The 19690-nt window shown below is 34.5% G+C and overlaps 2 protein-coding genes across 3 annotated transcripts; one reads left to right on the forward strand and one right to left on the reverse strand.

Annotated features, from left to right (window-relative positions):
* Positions 1–2333: 2333 nt before the first annotated feature.
* LOC105108400 (cyclin-D3-1-like) lies at positions 2334–4032 on the forward strand. Its single transcript, XM_011002701.1, has 4 exons — positions 2334–2932; positions 3030–3231; positions 3374–3504; positions 3630–4032. Exons 1-4 carry the CDS (start codon positions 2405–2407, stop codon positions 3828–3830), a joined length of 1062 nt encoding a protein of 353 aa, XP_011001003.1. The 5' UTR covers positions 2334–2404; the 3' UTR covers positions 3831–4032.
* A 10272-nt stretch (positions 4033–14304) lies between these two features.
* On the reverse strand, positions 14305–17744 carry LOC105108385 (DNA-directed RNA polymerases II, IV and V subunit 3-like). 2 transcript variants are annotated; one of them, XM_011002689.1, is made up of 4 exons: positions 17221–17744; positions 16411–16648; positions 14663–14943; positions 14305–14544 (listed from the first exon to the last, which is right to left on the reverse strand). In XM_011002689.1, exons 1-3 carry the CDS (start codon positions 17679–17681, stop codon positions 14671–14673), a joined length of 972 nt encoding a protein of 323 aa, XP_011000991.1. In that variant the 5' UTR covers positions 17682–17744; the 3' UTR covers positions 14305–14544; positions 14663–14670. The 2 variants fall into 2 exon arrangements, with proteins under 2 accessions (XP_011000991.1, XP_011000984.1); XM_011002682.1 differs by having other exon boundaries at positions 14323–14943.
* Between the last annotated feature and the right edge of the window lie 1946 nt (positions 17745–19690).

The raw sequence follows: 19690 nt of genomic DNA on the forward strand, positions 1-19690 counted from the left end.
TCTCAAAATGACACTGGTAAAAGAGAATTTACATAGAGTGGGAATTGAGCCATGTTTTTGCATGCAGATGGTTAAACTAGATCCAAAATGCAAACTACCAAAATTAGTCTGGGGAAGAGTACTGATTTTTATCATCATATAAGGGTTGTTGTTTTGGAAGTTAACTTGTGTCTGCGTACGAGAAGAAGAGTTTTTGGAAGTTTCTCGGTGTTAACTTCTGTTAGGTCAATAATCCCTTTTGTCCATCGGGTTGTTTAATAATTTTACATGTGTTAGGTACATTAAAAAAGAAGAAGAAATTACTTCCCTAGAAATGGAAATCGAGATGTGAACTGTTTGACAAGCAGTCCAAAACATGATCATGCTCTTCAATTCTTAAAGATATAGTGCAGACAGTGGTCAATGCCACTGGTTTGAACTGCTGATAGTTTCCACGATATTCACCCACCGCATGGAAAATTGGAGACGAGAACAATAATGCTGACCTTCACTGCGGAGACATGATCCATCTGTTTGATTTGGACGCGAGTTAAGATTAAAATCAGAACTTCTGTTTAGCTCAGGAAATTCATTGGAGTTAGCTGAAAGGAGCATGGGGATCGATGAGTTTAATTACAAGTACGATCATTGCATATTCATAGTTAAACTCTTCTAACAATTAATCTCAATATTTCTACAACCCATTAGGATTTTCTTTCTCGCTCCAAGATTATCACCGGAAGCAAGAAAACAGTAGAATATGAATTCTTTTCCTTAATGTAACAGTACTCTTAACAACGCTTACATGATTGCATTGATCAATTGGGGTGAGATTCTTATTCCAGCGACACCCACAAAATCTCTTACGGTACATTTGCAATATTACCTGCCTTTACTGTGGTTGCAGAAGGGAAAAAAATCCATAATTGATGCCAAAAACAAGTCAAAACAAATAAAAATCTGGAGCAGTGAAAAATAGGAAGAGGCCAAGAGAGGGTGAGCTTTTGCGTGCATGCCAGTTGCGAAAGAAGGAAGAGGACCTCCTTATTATCTGGCCGCACCGCAGACGACAAGACACCATCAAATTTAATGACTTTTCTTTTGGATCCATTTTTTATTCTTTCTTTGTTGTTTTAAAAAAAAAATGGTGACTAGCTAGAAGTGATCGAGAGTCAGCTGGTGGATGTTCTGTATGTTGTTCGCCACACGCAGTCAAAGACAGTGAGCCAGCTGACTGGTAAGATAGTTGACTTTGTGTGTTGGATTGGGAACGCGTGGAAAAGAATATGTAACTTCGCGTGGATGGAAAGGGCCTTGGCTTGTTCTCTTGCGTGGACTCTGTGGTTTGTCTTTTTGGAAATTTCTTCTTCAGAACAACAAGCAAAATACAAGATTTTTTTTGTTCAAAACCCTCTCGTGATTTCTTTTTCTTTTTTCTCTTGTTTTGTTTTATTTTTTCTAAATTCCTCTTTTAAAAGTGACGGTGACAGGGGTGAGTATAGCCTTGCTTTTGCTGTAAAGATCATTTGACAAAAACATTATCCATGATGAAACTAAAACGTATCATAATTTATGGTTAGATTTGGAATACTTTGTAAAAATAATTAAAATTCCATCTGCGTGATCTTCACTCCAAAAGAAAATCTTGACGACAACGATCTTAAAACCAATGTGTAAATCTTCAAGTTACAACAATCAAGCATGCATTTATGAGTTTAATTCTCAATGAGATGATTTTATCTTGATATGTCTCAGGAATTGTAGTTTAATTGTCATCTATATTTTCTCCAACTCTTAAATGGGTTCGGATCTTTGATCTTTCCCATCCTCGACTCTTTCTTTTCTTCCCTTTTTGCTCGTTATTGGCAACTTGACAGAGATACAATTTATGTCTTCTGCGATAGCATATCTTAACCCTAAATTACATAGCGGAAAACTCTTCTTCCCATGCCAAAATCTCTGCGTGTCCCTCCCATCTTTATAAATTCCAGAGCAGAATAGAGCACAGTGACTTTAATTAGGTTGCTATAAGAGGTTGTTTTCATGGGCCCGGCTTGGTGTGTGTGCCGCTACGTACATTTTCTGCCCGCCAAACCAGACACACCGAAAGCAAAAAATAAAAAATAAAAAATAAAAAATAAAAAAATCCAACCACAAACTTCTTTATATTGCCACTTAAAAAAAAAAAAAAAACCACAAAAAGAGACAAGCGTGAAACCTGCCCTGTTAAAAATCAATCCTCCCCCCTCCTTTTCTTTCTCACTCTCTATCATCCTCTCTTCGCTCCTTAGCTACCACTCTCTCTATCTTGCACCACCCAGAGAAAAAGAAAGACCCTCGAGGGAAAAAAGAGAGAGGTGGGGGGGGACAATGGGTTCCCTTGTGTAATGAATAGTGTGCCAAAACCTCTTCTTCTTGGAAGAAGATGGCAATACCTAAACAACAAGAACTCGGGCAAAATGAACTAAGCACACAGCAAGAACAGAACACTTCATTCTTGCTAGATGCACTCTATTGTGAAGAGGGGAAATGGGAAGATGATTCAGAAGAAGAGGTTTTGCAAGAGAGTTCTTCCGTGAACAACCCCTCTGGCGATCTGTTTTCGATTTCATTGCTTGAACAAGATTTGTTCTGGGAAGATGAGGAGCTTCTCTCACTCTTCTCTAAAGAACAAGAACAACAAGCTTCTGTTAGTGTCAATAATGTGGCAAGCGATCCTTTTCTCTCCAGGGCTCGTCAAGAAGCTGTGGAGTGGATGCTTAAGGTCATTGCTCATCATGGATTTTCAGCTCTCACATCAATCTTGGCTATCAATTATCTAGATAGGTTTCTTGTTAGCCCTTGTTATCAAAGAGATAATAGACCATGGATGATCCAGCTTGTGGCTGTCACTTGTCTTTCTTTGGCTGCCAAAGTTGAAGAGACTCATGTTCCTCTTCTGCTAGACCTCCAAGTACGTCAATATAAAACCCTTCATCAATGTCATTTAATCATTATCATTTGCTAATTCGAAGATTGGTATTTAGAGGTTTTCTTTTGTTCTGTTTTAGGTAGAAGACACGAAATATTTATTCGAGGCCAAAACCATTCAAAGGATGGAGCTACTAGTGCTTTCAACACTGAAATGGAAGATGCACCCAGTGACTCCACTTTCATTTCTTGATCATATCATTAGGAGGCTTGGATTAAAGACCAATGTTCATTGGGAGTTTCTCAGGAGATGTGAGCATCTCCTGCTCTATGTTGTCTCTGGTAAGTATAGGATATAGCTGTCTTCAAAATCCCATTTTGACCCTCATTTAGAATTTTCGATAAGAACAAAGAGTAAAGAAAAGACTTTCTCGTCATTTGATTTACGTTGAGTTTCTTATGGGGTTTTCTGTTGTTGATGTAGATTCAAGATCTGGCTGTTATCTTCCTTCTGTGTTGGCCACTGCTACAATGATGCATGTTATAGACCAAGTTGAGACCTTCAATCCCATTGACTACCAGACCCAGCTTCTTAATGTTCTCAAGATAACCAAGGTATCGTTTATCTTGTCATCATTCATTATTTTTGTCTCGTATTTAAGTCCTTAACACAGCCACATTATATACTCATTATTGCGCATGGCATTAATGGCTCAACGGCTGCATTTCTTTGTTAACAGGAAAAAGTAAATGGTTGTTATGATCTGATTCTTGAGCTATCGAGGACTCGAGCCATTGCCAATAACAAGCCTAAAAAGAGAAAGTTCGAGCCTACGCCTCTGCAAGGGTCATCGGTCTCTTCGTCACTAGAAACTCTGTTTAAGAAGGGCAGAACCCAAGAGCAATGGGTCTTTGTGGACATTATTGGCAGCCCGCGTTAATCTCTCTCTCTCTCTCTAGGCATCTGCCACATAGTAATATTTCTACTATGTTTATTAAGGCCTCTTTAAATTGCGTCCTATCTTGACAATTCCAAAGTTCCCCGCTATAGGTAATCTTCATATGAGAGGGTGGCCCTTTAAAGAAGAGGGCAAGAGAGTCATCTCCTTTATTAATGCCTTTGGCGCATGCACTTCCTTTTCATGTATAAGTCTCTTTGACAGCATACTTTATATGGACATATTAATATTATATTCATAAAATAAACTCAGAATCATTTTTGTTCATTTGTATTAATGCTCTCTTGTTTGCTCCTATTTGCTTGAATCTGAATCAAGTCTTGTTTAGAATTAAAGATGGAAGGAATTAGACAATTCTCCATGTGAATAATTTAAGATTTTGTTCTGAAAAATCTTTTCTGAGGGCAGAATGACAGCAGATGTATTTATAAGTTTGTCAAATACAAATCGGTACCTTGCATCAATAAATTAATATTCTACTACTAATTGATTATTTAAACTACTAACACTGGATGATTAAGGATAAATAATAGTTAGTTAGAGATGATGGGACTGTCTGTTTGCATGTGAAGAGAGGAGCAGCTTGTCGGTCAGTGGGGTTATGGGGTTTGGTTTTAGGGAGACTTTGATCGAGAGAGTTTTGACCTCGCAAGAAGAGCCAACCTTCTTTTTGTAGTCGAGTGTGACCGTAATTCCCTCTCTCTCTCTCTCTACTCAATAACCTAATCCCAACTTAAAAACCACCATCTATTGCTCTTCGATATTCTACACTTTTTTGTTCCTAGTACTGTTTGTAGGGTAATGAACTCTTGGAATAGGCCACATAGTAGACTACAGGGGACTTCTTCCTTTCTCTACTCGCTGGAGCCTGAGCTAGTCCACGAAGGTTGAGTCCGGTTTATGCCCGGTATTTGACGTCGATGACCATTTTCATAGCATCTATGTCTTCATTTTCCTTCTGATGCAATTGTGCGAATATACTTGGTTTTTTCTTTGATAGCAGGGATATATTTTTGCAATAGTGAATTTCATGAGGTGGAAAAAATAAGAAATTATTCCTATAAATTAATTCATCCTGTCATCTCAGCATGCAAATGTTGATAAATTTAATCACAAGATCGAAAAATTCTGACCCAAATAAAAAAAAATCAAAATACCTAGTGCATTTTATTTACACTAAAAATAATTAAATGATTTATTTGCGTGCTAAATATAGGAAGAGATCCTTTGACATGCAAATCTTAACTATTCATTTTCATTCTAGAAAATTACTATACATACAGGATTTACAACGACAATACAGTTTCAACACAAGGATTGGTTGGAATTTGAAACATTAATCGCATAGGATTTTATTTTGTTTTCCTTCTTCTAAGAATTCCCATATACGTACAGACAACAAAATTAGCAGACGCGATGAGAAATATAACAAGTTCTAATCTTGAAGTGAATGTCTTTATATATTTTTTAATTTTAGAGGTTATGTTTAAACTATTTTTATATACTAATGAGCACACATTGTGTGACTTGCATATGACCAGATTTGAATTTCATATATTCAAAACAATACATTTTATTAGTTTTAAAAAAAAACAAATACCATTTTTTCTTTTCAGAACTTGTTATGTGTGGAATAGCTTACACGTACAACTTAATTATCAAAATTAAGTGTTAAATATTTGAATTCTAATTAAAATCTCAAATCTTCTTTTACTATGTATTTTTTTATAGAGAGATATACGGGTCATTTTCTCAAAAATCTAAGCACACTACACCATCTTTTTATATAACATAAATTATTACGAGCAAGAAAAACAAGATTGATGATATATATACAGGCAAACGTGGAATACATTACATGCATGATCGGATTTTATATATCCAAGATATCCCTTGTTAAATCTCTTAAAAAATGAAAATACCAAGATTTTTTTCGAAACCAGTCACATGTAAAATAACTTACACATAGAACTTATTAAAATATTACATTAATCTCTATTTATCAAACTCTGATTAAGAACTCAAATTAATATCTTCTTCTTCCTTGACATGTGTAGCCATACCCCTGTGTTCATATATATAACGTGAATTATTATGAGGAAAAGGCAAGATTGCTGATATACGTATAGGACAATGTACGTCGCTGTCGTTGGGAGAAGCCTGTGATATCATGTATTTTCGGGTGTTCTTATCATATCTGGCTAATGTTTCCCTCTGTTGCCATATCTGGTTGGCTTGATAATTGCATGACATTCCCTTCCAAGAGTTAACACAATAAACTCGTTTAAAGAGTAATTTATGAAACAAATGGAGAGGGAATTACTAGCACGCTATAAAAGCATCGTTGTTTTTTAAAAAAAAAAGAGAGAGAGAATTGTGGCGATACTCTTGTGTTGGCTGATTGCGAACGTAGCTGTATGTGCTCTCTCATTTTGAGCTTAAGCTCGATGATCTTGAGTTCTTGATTGTTCAATTAAATAGTATAACCCTAGCAAGCATGAACAAAACGACAGTCAAAAGAATGCTTACTGGTGCCTTTTCCTCCCCTCTAAACAATTGGTTTGCACTGCATAGCTTTAGCGTAGACTAATCCTTTCTTGATTCTCTCCTTTTGGGCTGTTATTAATGGGATTGGACTGACTTCGATCAACAATTTAATTTAATCATCATAATCTTTATAAGTTAAAGTAGTATATCACAAAAGTCGAGAGTGCCCACTACGCTATAAAGTCCACATGTTCTTCTTGGTCAGACTTCCTAAATTGCCACACATATTCATGATGCCCTATTATAGTGGATTTTAAATACAGGGCATGCTCATCACCCCTTTTGGTACTTCTTTTGCTTTATTTCTTTATTTTTTGCTCCTTGGAGCTTCTCTTCCTTTTTTCACGTGTTGAACACTAACATAGTTTATGTTAATCTAAGCAGTGCATGCCAGCCACCTGTGAAAAAAAAATTAAATTAATCTACAAAATATGATGCAAGACTGTCGTCATTAATTGTTATGTTAGTGTGGATCATTGTAACTTCATCAATTGTTATGTTAGCGTGGATCATTGTAACTTAAATTGAATTAGATTTTTTAGATGTGTTTTCTTGCTCTTTTTTTTTTTCTTTCTGTTTTGACGAAGATGATGGTGGAAGGGCGTTTGAGATTGTGGTGGATAGTATTTTTAAAAATATTTTTTATTTTAAAATATATTAAAATAATCTTTTTAATATTAACACATTAAAGTCATCATAAATCACTTAAAAATCATTAATTTAATATATTTTCAAGTCAATATTATTTCTAAAAAGCACTTAAAAATAGAAGCAAAATCTACAACAAACACCCCATAATCAAGACAAGCTTCACGCACCGATACTAATCTAGCACTTCTCTGATGTATAAAAATGTATAATCATAATCATTTAGGTGATGGCCAAGTGGTAAAGACTTGGGACTAAGAGGTTTGCTCCCTCTATGGTTTCAGGTTCGAGTCCTTGGTTGCTCATATGATGGCCACTGGAGACTTACATGGTCGTTAACTTAAAGACCCGTGGGATTAATCGTGGTGCGTGCAAGCTGGCCCGGATACCCACGTTAATCTAAAAAAAAAAATGTACAATGAGTGGACACTTGGCATGGTTACTAACACACCATACATCTATAAAAATACAGAACAATATAATTTGATGTACGAATCACATATATCTGAATAAAATTAGACTTAATTGCCAAAATTCAATAAATATAATAATATCTAGGATTCATATGCATTGAAAGTATAATAAAATTACATTGAAAGTATAATAAAATTACAAGCTTTAATTATACGACTTTTTTATTCATCATGATGATATATATTTTCTAATAAGTTTGGGTGTTAATTAAAATTAATTTTTTTTGAATAATTTAAACAGTGCACCTTCCTCTGATATATTAAAAGGATTAATAAATCATCTCAAATACAAAATTTAAATTAAAAAAAAAACCTCAACCACTCGCCAACTGCATGAGATTTAAGGAGCTTTAAACATTATTCTGCATAAACCATGTCACAAGCAATGACAATTTAGCGAAGAAAACGGCAAGTCTTCCCACAAAAGCAAAATTTAAGAGAGGACATAAAAAAAAGGGTCTTGGTTTGCAGTAGGTTTGACGGAAGAGCCGAAGAGTCACTCATGCTATAAAAAGTAAAAAGGTGAAGGGTGGGAGATTTTGAATCCGGGAGACAATCTTTCATGCTGTGGAGAGATGTCCTGTTTTGTTTTTTTTTTTTAATCTTATTTTTCTTTTTATTTTTGGTTTCTCTACTTTCAGGTTAATTTGCAGTGGGGCGTGGATGATTGCTAGCTAGGAAGTAGATGTGTAAATGCCTAGTGCTCATGATTCTAGAGAGAGAAGGAGGGAGATTGTTGTTTTTTCAAAGGGAAACAGCTTGCCCTCGAGGCCCAGAGATGGTGAGGTCAGTCTGTCTCTACACCAATAATTGTAGAATAATGTGATCATGGCGAAAGCTTTATACCATTTTGATCTTAAGCGTTCTTTTGACCAGGTCTCTCCCTGTTATTGTTCCATTAATAAATCACATTAGGACAAAAAAACATCATGTAATTTTCCTTCTACTCTTTTCTTGGTCACAGCTGTAAAGTTTACAGGAGGACGATAGAGATCAGGACCATATATGTGTCTGGGCCTCTCTTTCCAGCCAGATGTGTTGTTTTTATTTTAAAAAATGCCATGAAATCACGCTGCTACATTAATGTAAAGAACTGTTCCCATGGCTGAAAATATCTATCTAGCAAGCATGTCTGTCCATTATTTTGTTTGCTCTGTAACCTTAAAATGATCTGATCTTTTAAGGGTTTTTTATATATATAAAAAATAGTATAGTCTGTAAAAAGTTCTGGCACAGTAACAGAGATTGAAAAATTATTAGGAAAAGAGCATAATTTGAATATAAACCGTGTTCTTAATTATCATTTGCGTTTCATAATATGTTTTTCTATATAATTATCATTTCGAACGGGGATGATTAGCCTTCTTTCAAAACATCTTCTTTTCACGAGTTAATTAACATAAATAAAAATTAATTTAAATTTTTATAAAAATACAATGATAAATAATAAAATTATAGTTAAAAAAAATAAACTAGATGATATAGTAGAAAAGACAAATAAAAAAAAAATAGGTCATTGAGGAGACACTGAAGCTTCATTTTTTACATATCTAATATTATTAAAAAAACATCAACTAAACAATTCTAACTATACACTATAATAATGTCAAATGAGGTCATGGTTAACCCTAAATTAACTCCAAACAATATCCCTAACAAATCACAAATATATTTGATAAGATTTTAAAATATAGTTAAAATTATTTTGTCAGGATCTTTTTAATGATATTAAATATATAAAACATAAAGTTTTAATATGTTCCTAGTGATCTATTTTTTTAAAATTATTCAATTTTTATAAAATTTTACTTTAATTTTTTACTTATTAATTAATTAAAAAAATATAATTTTTAAAATAACCATTATTCCCAATAATAATTATATTCAACCACCATTAACGATTGTGATCGTATTTTTCTAATAATTTTATGGCATAAGTTATTTTGCCAAATCTCTTATCAAAACTGTGTAGAATTCTAAAATAACCGATCTTTAAATAGTTTGGGATGAAAGTGAGCAGTGTCAGACGTTGAATTTGTAACTTCGGACCCAAACTAAAAAGAATGATGAGTACAGCCTAAAATAAAACAAATGGACTTCCGCTTGCATTTATGGAGAGTCAGAAGGAACAGCTGAGTTTTAACATATAGTAGCTGCCAATTACCGTTTGAAAGTTCAAACCAGATAAAACAAACCTGAAATACAACACTCCTTTTTTTCTACGAGGATCAAGCAGCCTAAAAATACTTGATTTTTCATAACATTGCTATTTTCTGTAAAAAACCTTGCTGATGGAGAATCCAAGAACTCGAAATACAGCTCACGTTCATGTGGAATGCTCACTCAAGCATTTGAAGTTGTGTTTTTTCTTCTACACACAATTTCACTAGCAGTTCTCTCTTCTTCTTCTTTTCATGAGTCTAGCCAGCGATAGTATTGGAAGTACATGGAGATTTTTATTTTTGTCAGAACAATTCAAATAATATTAATCGATAACACAAACGATCCCAGTGGCACTATATGTCAGGTTTCTGTAATAAGCTCGGAAACAAGTTTCGAAATTTTTACCAAAAGCTAGAAAAGAAGTTCGAACTACTTTTAGCCTACACTGGCCGAGCCTTGCCATCTTGCCTTTTTTTTTTTTTTCTTTTTTGTTGGGGGCAAGTTAAATGACCTCAACAAAACCACATCAATCTTCTACCTGGTTTTTGATATTGTTATAAATGTGGTTGGAAGTATGGTAATGGTAGTTTTTTAAAATATTTTTTATTTTAAAATAATATATATATTTATATTATAAAAAATTATTTTTGATATTAATCATAAAAAATATTAATTTAAAGTAAAAAAAATAAAAAAAAATCAATCTTTTTCAAAAACAATCCTAAAACACAAAAATAAAGATGCCAGCTATTCTTTATCATTAATTGTTATTTACTCAGTTTATTGGCAACAGAGATCCTTATAGTTGATCCCATCACAAAAAGAGAACAATTGGATCTTGGATATTTTACATTTGGAACGATGTTAGTTGATACCTCTACTTCGGTTATTATTTTTGAGAGTCAAAATTCTGACTTCGAGAACTATTCGTGACATCCATTTGATGGGATAAGGTTTTTTATTGTCAATCAAACTTGACTGTTGATCTTTAGTTTTTGTGGAGATTAAATAACCTTGTAATAAGTCTAAAATATCAATATTCAATTAACCTTGAACTTGCCCGTCGTCTAACAAGGTACAAAATCAGCAATCGTAGATTCAGAAAACAAGTAAAGGCATATAACTACAAGAAACTTCATGAGAGGTAACATAATTACAAGGAGTCCATTAATTTAGCCCCTTTGTTTCTTATGCTTATGCATGTTAATCGTTTTAATTTTGATAATATAACTTAGTTCACATCCAAATTTCCCATTCTAAAATAATTCAACTTCCTTTTTTTTCTTGTAGCTGGTGAGATTAGAGGATATGAATAGAAATGAAGGACATTTTAGCGAAAAACAATTATTAGATTGCCATGAAATTTCAAACAAGCATGAGAATACAGGCATTCTGGATGAAGTTTTCTAAATTAAAGATATTAATTAGTTATTTTACTAAAAACCAGTTGGGTTAAATAATAATTTAATGCTCAAAATACAGGTAAGTTTACTGTTTATTCTTCATTTTCACTGATAACACGTAAGAGGTAAGACCATGTCTCCCAGCTGGAAAAAAAACTACCTTCTGAATCATTAAAAACTTGTATACAGAGAGCATTTTTCTTGTGAAAGAAGGTTCTGCTGCCTCTGTATTGTTCATCCCACAAGGTAATGGAAAAGGCACGTTAATTATAAATGTGTTTCGAATTATCAAGGACTATACATCCATCACAGTACTGAAATGGTCCCAAAAGAACCAGATGGTCTCCTGAGAATAATGGCCCCTGGCGAGATCAGAAGATAGGCCCCAAAGAAGCAGTGTCAACTGTCTTCCATGGCACATCCATTTCGTGAATCAAGTAATGGTGCTAACATTTCTTCTCATCTTACCCTTTTATTGAAGTCTCCCCGTTTGGCATCCAATGAGATACAGAGATCATATTTCCGGTGGTCAACATCTCAGGCAATGACAAAAATTCACTCCATTTGCAATAAACCATTCCTGAACATGTACAGCCTACTTTAATGTCATAAGACAACCTGACATTGATACAGCAAACATTCAATGAAGCTATTCACAAAATAATTAACACCAATTATGTGGTCCGACCTGTGAATTGATTATTGAACCCAATGTCTTTCACAGTTTTAAGTGGGAACAACTGTTAAGTTGTTGTGTTAAGATTTCAATGTTGTGTCCCTTCGATGTCAGCATTGTTGGACTTCATCTAATTTTATTATAGGAGAATTACAGAAGTTGGAATCCAAAATAGAAAACGTTCCTCGATATCACCTTGCATTACTCGGTTGAATAGCATCTAGTTTTAGAGCTCTTATGAAATGTTCCAGAAACGAACCCATCTAACATACAAAATGAACTGAGCATAATTTGCTCAAGGCCACGGTTGCCAAGTCTGGAGACAGCTACACCGTATAAGCTCTTTAAAAACTAAACAAGGGGGACCTTCATCGATATATAACTGAAGGAGAGCGTAATTTCCCTCTCCACCACACATGTAACTTTCGTGTATTGAGATGCTACATGGGAAGTAGACAAGTAGCATTCAACAGAGGAGTGCTGGTAAGATCAGTGTTATGGGTAGCAGCTGGTCCAATGGTAGGTTAAATGAAAAGATAGATGGGTCCGATAATAGCATTCTTTAGGAGGTAAAAAAAAATTATTGTCTTGAGCCGTGGAGGTCTTGCTTTTAGGCCTCAGGAGTCTCTTTATATGGACAGTAGAAAAAAACAATAGAATTATTTGACGTCTTCAAGGGCCATGCCTATGTCTCGAATCTGTGGAACTTGGCTGCTGTCCGGCAAGCATGCCTGCTCTTTCAGACAAAGATTTGGGGTATCTTCTGGCAGACCAGGGGTGACCCAGCTCCTATCATCAGAGTTTTCAAAGGGAGGGAGGGGATTTTAGATGCACCCAAAAGCCAACTATGAATAAGCCAAATTCCAATGGTCCCTTCTCCCTGTTCCCTTGCCTCTAAACTGTGCATTACTTCTCTCTTGAGTAATTATGCCCACAAATATGAAATACCTTGACAGCAATACAGGTGGGAGGCTGGGCGCGGGCCTCAAAAACCTCCATTTACAAGACGGATAATAACCACTAACCAATAAAATGGTATGTTTGGCAACCAGCAAGTGAAACCATGCAGCTCATTACCATTGAATTGTGACGTATCCATAGATTTGAATCTTACTAGTGTGAAATTGATCATCTAATTAAAGACGCGACTCTAAACAAACTGCATTAATGGTGCTAACCAAACTAGAAAATAGTGTGTTGGGATGATGATATACATATTAGAGGAATCTCCGAGTTGCTCATCCCAACGTCCCTGGTTACAGTCCTTTCAGATAGGCTGCTAGTTTAGATATTCTCTTGGTTTGCGGTAACACCTACATTAACCTCTTCTCTTTTTTAACCCTATCTGGCTTCTGGCATTGTCCACATCGAATTTATTTTTTAGACATAATTGATAGTACCTTCTCTGCAGAACTATTGAAGATGCAATGCTCCGCTCTTCCGTTTCTTGTGATGTAGAGCCCTGCTAGGCCAATATCATCAGGAGCCACCAGGAGCATCTGTTGCTCAGTGGTTTTCCCTTCCATGTGACGCTGGTAGCTACATACACCTTTCAACAGAGTGAGTGTCTATCACGGTTGCTAGCTAATTCAGTACCATGCTAGTACTGAATTAGGTCACTTCCTGCAACTAGATAGGGGTTTAACTGTCCTGCATACATTTCCTTTCAAACCTTCGACCCGTGACTCTACATGGTACACAAGTGTACTATGATTCCTAGCTAAGTCGTCGGGATCGCTGTGATCGCGCGAGACTGGACGACAAAGAAATTACATCAAGACAGTTGGTTTCGGGCCAACTCGAAGACATTTGCAAGGAGTTGTTGAGATGGCAAAATGGGTTAATATGGTTAATGGACCAAAAATAACAAAATTACTGTAATCGATATGGTGCCGGCCTTTATTTCATGGAAGTTACAAGAGCCAGTCAGAGGAAAATTTGAAGACCTGAAATGTTCCTGCCCGTTCCTTGCATGTCCCAGTTGGTGATTTTCAGATGAAAACTACATCGGTACTCGAGGCGCCTTAGGGCACCGGCAACAGCATTAGAATTCTATTCAAATGTATCTGTAAACTCAATCAATTTAACCAAAATTTTCATCACCACGAGATAAACTGAACTTCAGCTGGTGGAAATTCTCATGCAGGATTGGTGGGCTAATTCTATTGCTCTACACTTCCTTTCGGTCTCTCTATACATACAGAGTCACCCATCTGAATCTTAATTGTAATCGATCATCCATAGCCTCTACATCCTTGAAATTTCAAAGCCAGGTTCCTACTAGGTATTCCCAGCGCAATGAGGCCAATATATTTGGGTACACTAAGAAGAGATTTGTTATGGTTACACAAACATAAGCAAACGATCCACAGATCACAAGATGATTCATGCTAGCACATTGTTGAATATATCCTGCGTATGCAAGATGCAGAACATTTTTTTATCCAAGCAAATGAACATCTTAAACTTTTAATCAGAGAGAACAGTGTATGAAACAAAGCAACCTGATCGGGTATGTTGCCTTCTTGCTTCAATTCTATACTATATGAGGCAATACGCATTGATGCATCAACAACAAGCATGCAGATTTTTATCATACAGCTTCCCTGTAATGTTTTATATGAGAAAAAATTGTGCAAAGCAAATTGTCATCCAACAATTTGCCTACCGTATACAATTTCAACATGCCAAATAGAAAAACTATATATATGTTAAGAAGGTCCTCTTTTCACTGCAAGTTCCAAAAAAGCTGGTGGATGTTAATGTCTCATCAAGAAGTACATAACCTAGCAGAAAACAGATTATCATCCATTGGTGCATGACATGCATGCTGTTAGTACAGCAAATAGAATTGCATAAAAGCAAAGGAAGTAAATTGGTAGTCTAGCCATGAGGTGGCATTACCAGCTCGATCAACCTCCGCGCATGTGAACACCAAGCTCACCAAACTGATCGTCAGCTTCAACAGTGTCATCAGAAAGTCGAACAGCATCAAGCTTTTGTTTTAAAATCTCAATAGCATTAAGAACCAACTGAGAAGCCTTGATTGCACCAGTAGATTCCACAGTAAATATGAAACTGTCTTCCTTGGCACGAATATCAATGAGTCCCCGTTTCCCCATAGCTTCTGCTTTCTTAATCACTTCATCATCATAAGTATAGGCCTCAGGATCAACCACTACAACCTAGAAAGGAAATGTTTCAGCAGTAAGCACAACAGTTTGATAGCAGCAGAAAACCAACTCGAATCAACATCAGGTTATCATCATAACTATAAACAAATAACATATCTGAGTACTTTTAAGTCATAGCTGCTAAAATAACTGCATATTATAGTTGATCAGAGTCAATTTCACAAAAACGCACAATCTCAGTCAATGCCACATTTAGACTTGATAAGTTATTAGGAAATAATCAGTTGTCCTATTTATGAATTGTGATTGGTTAGTTATTAGGAAATAAAAAATCAGTTGTGATATTTATGAGTTATGATCAAAATGAACTCAAGAGACTAATTGTGGACAATTGATAAAAGCAAGAGCTGGTCTCCAGATGCAATTACTAGCAACTCAACCACCCAATAACTGGCCTTTTCAGCCCAGTGCATGTTGGGAACCTTATGAGCTTGGCTTATAGTTTACCAAGGATATCCTTATCTTCGCATCGTAGTTTACTGCATAAGATGGGTTGAATAACACCAATTGAAATCTTAGACACAAGAGTATACTATTTCTACTCTGCACATTTCAGCACCCCTTTGGGCTGGGATAATCTCTTCGCTTGTATCTCAGTTTTTAGTTCAACAGCGCAAGCTCAACAACACAACAAATACACCATAAGCTTACAGAAAACCAGCAGGGAATCCAAAAAAATGTTGTCAAAGATTGATATCCATCAAGGATTCACATCAATTACATGTTGCATGCACACAATAGTTGCCATAGGTTTCCACTTAACACCCAAATCTTCCTGAAGACAGTTTTTCAGCATGCACAACCTAGGGCTTCCTATGTAACATGTATCAGCCATATGATCTCAGTGGAATCCACCACTTCTGCAAAACGCTCTCACTTCAAAAGTTATAAAATAATAGTATATATGTAGCAGGTTCAAGGATTCTAACAAAATTGGAAGATCAAAATACAGAAAAATTATCATACAAAAGAAGAATTTTGCAAGGTTCAATACAAAGTCTCAAACTGAAAACCTTGAGCTGAAAAAAAGGTGTTCGATGTTCAAATCCATTTTCTGTGCCAGAAGCTGTTGCACACAAATTCAAAAGCAAGAACATTCATACTTTCTAACAAAAAGCACTTGTATAACTTCCCAACTACTTACTCCTGTACCAAGGATACCCTTAGTTGAGTCCTGTAGCATGTGCAAGAGGTCAGAAAACAAGGTGAGAAGCATCCACAGAAACTACCTTTTAACTAAAAGTACTGCATACCTTTAAGACACGTACATTTGAAGAGGTTGAGAACTAAAGAAAAAAGAAAGAGGATGGTGTTTTTATGGGTAGGTAACAGATTCAAGCCTCAACAATTTCCAAGATTAGTGAACAGAATTCTTCACTAAATGCAAGAGACACTATATGACTATAAAAAGTTATTGACAGAGACGAAATCTATTAGAACATAAAATCAACAACCAACCTGTTGGGTAACTTTGTCAATATCAAAAACTTTGGTAGGACTGCTTTCAATCCAACTTAATTTTTCCTCAAGTGTCAAAGTCTCCATCAAATCTTCATTGATATGAATCTCAGGTTCATACATGAAAGTTACAGTTGCTGCAGGAGACCATTTCGCATGATCTTTCCCAATCCCTTTCCTAGCTATGGCTCTCAGTCTCAGTTCTTGCCCACGGCGCAATTTCACAATAATAATCCCCCTACATTAACACAACCCAAAACAAATACAACAAACTCAGCTCCAATTTTTACAGCGTCAACCAGCGCATGAAAGTATTAGTTTATTTCATTCGTTTGTACATTAGATTCAATACTAAATACTTCACTTTAACAGGGAAAAAGAATTAAAAATCCAGAGTTTTCCTCTCAAATTATCCAGCTTTTAACCATATACAAATTAACTGACAAATAAATAAAATGAACAAGAATCGCATTTCCATTTCAACTTACAGCTAAGGAAACAACCACCCCCAAAAAAAAAATCGCTAAACCCTGAAAACACAATAAAACCTAAGAAGTCCTAACCATTTTGCCAAGCAATAAGAAATTTTGAACAACTCATATTTAAACTACAATGTCAACAAAAAAAAAAAAAAACAAGGAACACAGGTTTCTAACAAAACCCTAACGTTAGCATCAGCGAAACCCCACATTACTCTTCAAAAACAACAAAAACTGCCTCTTCTCAGTTAATACTCAAAACCAACAAACCCCTTAAACCCTAGAATTAAAAAAAATGCCAAAAGTACCAAAGAAAAAGAACAAAAAATACCTCTGCGTCTCTGTATGTTCGAAAGGATCATTATCGTCAGAAGGATCAGAGAAATCAACAGGAGTGACGGCATGATCCGAACTGTACAGATCCTTACTGGTAACATCAAGCGTCTGGTCCGTTATACACTTAGCTCTCAAATGAAACTCAACAGAGCAATACTCACACTGGCCGTCACCATCACAAGCGTCACAGTCACGCGAGAATCGCATCCCCATAGCGCGCTCACTGGTGAGAGGAATGAGGCCGAGTCGGTGAGCAATGAACTCGTCGTTTAAGACCGATGAGTTCACTTCAATTTCAACGAGGTCGATTGCGATTGTTGGAACTTCGGCGATCATGACTCGCCTAAGAGCGTTGGCCATTGACGCGTCGGTTTCACGTAGCTCGAATTTTAAGTAGTCATCTTTCATTTCTCGGATTTTGATTTTTGGGAAGCGCTGGTAGGAGACGCTTTCCATTGTCGTGGGTTTTGGAGTTGTCTGTGAGCGTTCGTGCGTGTAAGAGAGAGAGAGGGAGAGAGCACTAATAAACTGAAGAAGAGTGGATCTCGGTTTCTTATTTGTCTTGTGGGCTGTTGGGTGGGGCTTCAGTCAATCTGGGCTTAATTTCTTAGAGAAAATGGGCTTTGATTTTGGGTTTAATTGGCGAAGGCGGCGAGGCCACAGGGGAGGATTTATAAGACATTCCAACATCAATCTTGGGGTTAATTTCAATTTACTATGTGGCCGAGTTTACATTTCATTTATTTTCAAAGCCAGATAAGATAAATTCCAAACGACATCCTTAAAAAAAATAAAAAGTTGTTGTTTTGATTTTTTATTTTCTTTTAAATCAAACTGATTTTTTATCAAATTTAACTAAGTGTATTCATCCATTTTATCCATGAAATTTGATCAAATTAAATTCCATCCTAATTTAATTTAGAATTTATTTAAAGTTAATTTACTAGATCAAATTTAATAACATTGACTTGATTATTCTAATGTATCTTTTTTCTACTCATCTTGCATGCCCATATTATATTATTTTAGGTTATCCAACTTGATAGAAAATAGTCTTTTTAATTCATATATTTTTTAAATTTAATCAAATAAAATCCTTTTAAATAATTTAACAATATCAAATATTCTAAATAAATAAGAAAATCTAAAAAGATATAGTAAACATTATTTGTATTTAAAAATATAAGATAAAAAATTAAGATTTATCCTCTATTTTTACGTGGTTTACTTTGAAAACAGAGAAAAAACATAAAATATATTTTGAGAATTAAAAAGTATAAATGTTAAATTAATAATACCGAACATTAAACTGAGAAGCTATGAACATAGCTTTTAAACTTTTTAAGCCATGAACAATGGTATAATCATGAACTGATAAAGCAATCATATATTTGATAAAATCAATTAATTTATTAAAGAAAAAATATCAAACTTTCTCTTCATATTCTTTACGATTTTTATATTTATAATTTTAAATATAAATTTACACATGGTATTATTTAGACTTTTAGTTTAAAATATAAGATTCATCCCATCAAACTATTTATAAAAGATTCTATTTGATCAGATTTTAAAATATATATATATATATATATATATATATATATGAACTGATAAATTATAAAGATTTTATATCACTAATTAAAAACTAAAATAAAAAATTGATATTCGTATAAGAAACAAAAGTTACGTGCATATGAAGATAGTTTACCTCTTCTATCCTTTTAACTTTATACCTTCTCTTTTACTTATTTTGAAGGTTAATTATAATTAAGCATGTATGGTTCTTTATTCTTATAAATGAACCAAAAAATATAACTTATTTATCTAAAATTCAATAGAAAAAATTGAAAATAAATCCTTTGATGTGTTACAAAATCACATGAATAATTTAAAAGATGAATCGCTACTTGGAAACAACAAAGCAAGCAATTTAAAAAATTAGAAAGATGATATTAATTAAAAACTAAATTTAGAAAAAACATACTAAAAATTGAAATAACTTTTATGTTTTTTAAATGATTTTTATTTTCAAAACTATTTGCAAGATAATGAAGACCCATGCTCAACATCCTTTTTAATTAATTATAAGAGACCAAGGAAAGACATACCTTGTTCACAATCCACTTTGATCTACTTATTTTAATTGATTGTTTTTTCTCAATATTTAATTAATTACAAGCTACTAACAAATTCTCAATATTTTTAGTTAGCAGCCTTCAGGCAGATCTATGGACTAGAAAAATGAGCTTAACTTAGAGGATCAATAGTTAAAATAAATCCATGGGCCTCACAGTAAAAGCCTCATTAAAGCCTAATTTAATGTACTATAATATTTAAAAAAAATTATTTGCAGCACGTGTATAAATAGAGTTGAAACTAAAATAAAAACTCAACTAATTCATGTAATATGCAATGATTGGATTTTAAATCATAATTAATGGCAGCATGGAATTACTAGAAAA

Source organism: Populus euphratica, unplaced genomic scaffold, assembly GCF_000495115.2.
Source record: "Populus euphratica unplaced genomic scaffold, PopEup_1.0 scaffold3.1, whole genome shotgun sequence".
Lineage (NCBI taxonomy): Eukaryota > Viridiplantae > Streptophyta > Magnoliopsida > Malpighiales > Salicaceae > Populus > Populus euphratica.

What these genes read in the sequence shown, in the direction of transcription:
- LOC105108400 (XM_011002701.1), top strand. Translation starts at nt 2,405, where the DNA reads ATGGCAATACCTAAACAACAAGAACTCGGGCAAAATGAACTAAGCACA. An exon ending in CCTGCTCTATGTTGTCTCTG is followed by an intron (nt 3,232 to 3,373) that starts GTAAGTATAGGA and finishes TTGTTGATGTAG; the next exon opens with ATTCAAGATCTGGCTGTTAT. An exon ending in ATGTTCTCAAGATAACCAAG is followed by an intron (nt 3,505 to 3,629) that starts GTATCGTTTATC and finishes CTTTGTTAACAG; the next exon opens with GAAAAAGTAAATGGTTGTTA.
- LOC105108385 (XM_011002689.1), bottom strand. Translation starts at nt 17,681, where the DNA reads ATGGAAAGCGTCTCCTACCAGCGCTTCCCAAAAATCAAAATCCGAGAA. An exon ending in GAACATACAGAGACGCAGAG is followed by an intron (nt 16,649 to 17,220) that starts GTATTTTTTGTT and finishes GTGTTAATGTAG; the next exon opens with GGGGATTATTATTGTGAAAT. An exon ending in TTGACAAAGTTACCCAACAG is followed by an intron (nt 14,944 to 16,410) that starts GTTGGTTGTTGA and finishes TTTCCTTTCTAG; the next exon opens with GTTGTAGTGGTTGATCCTGA.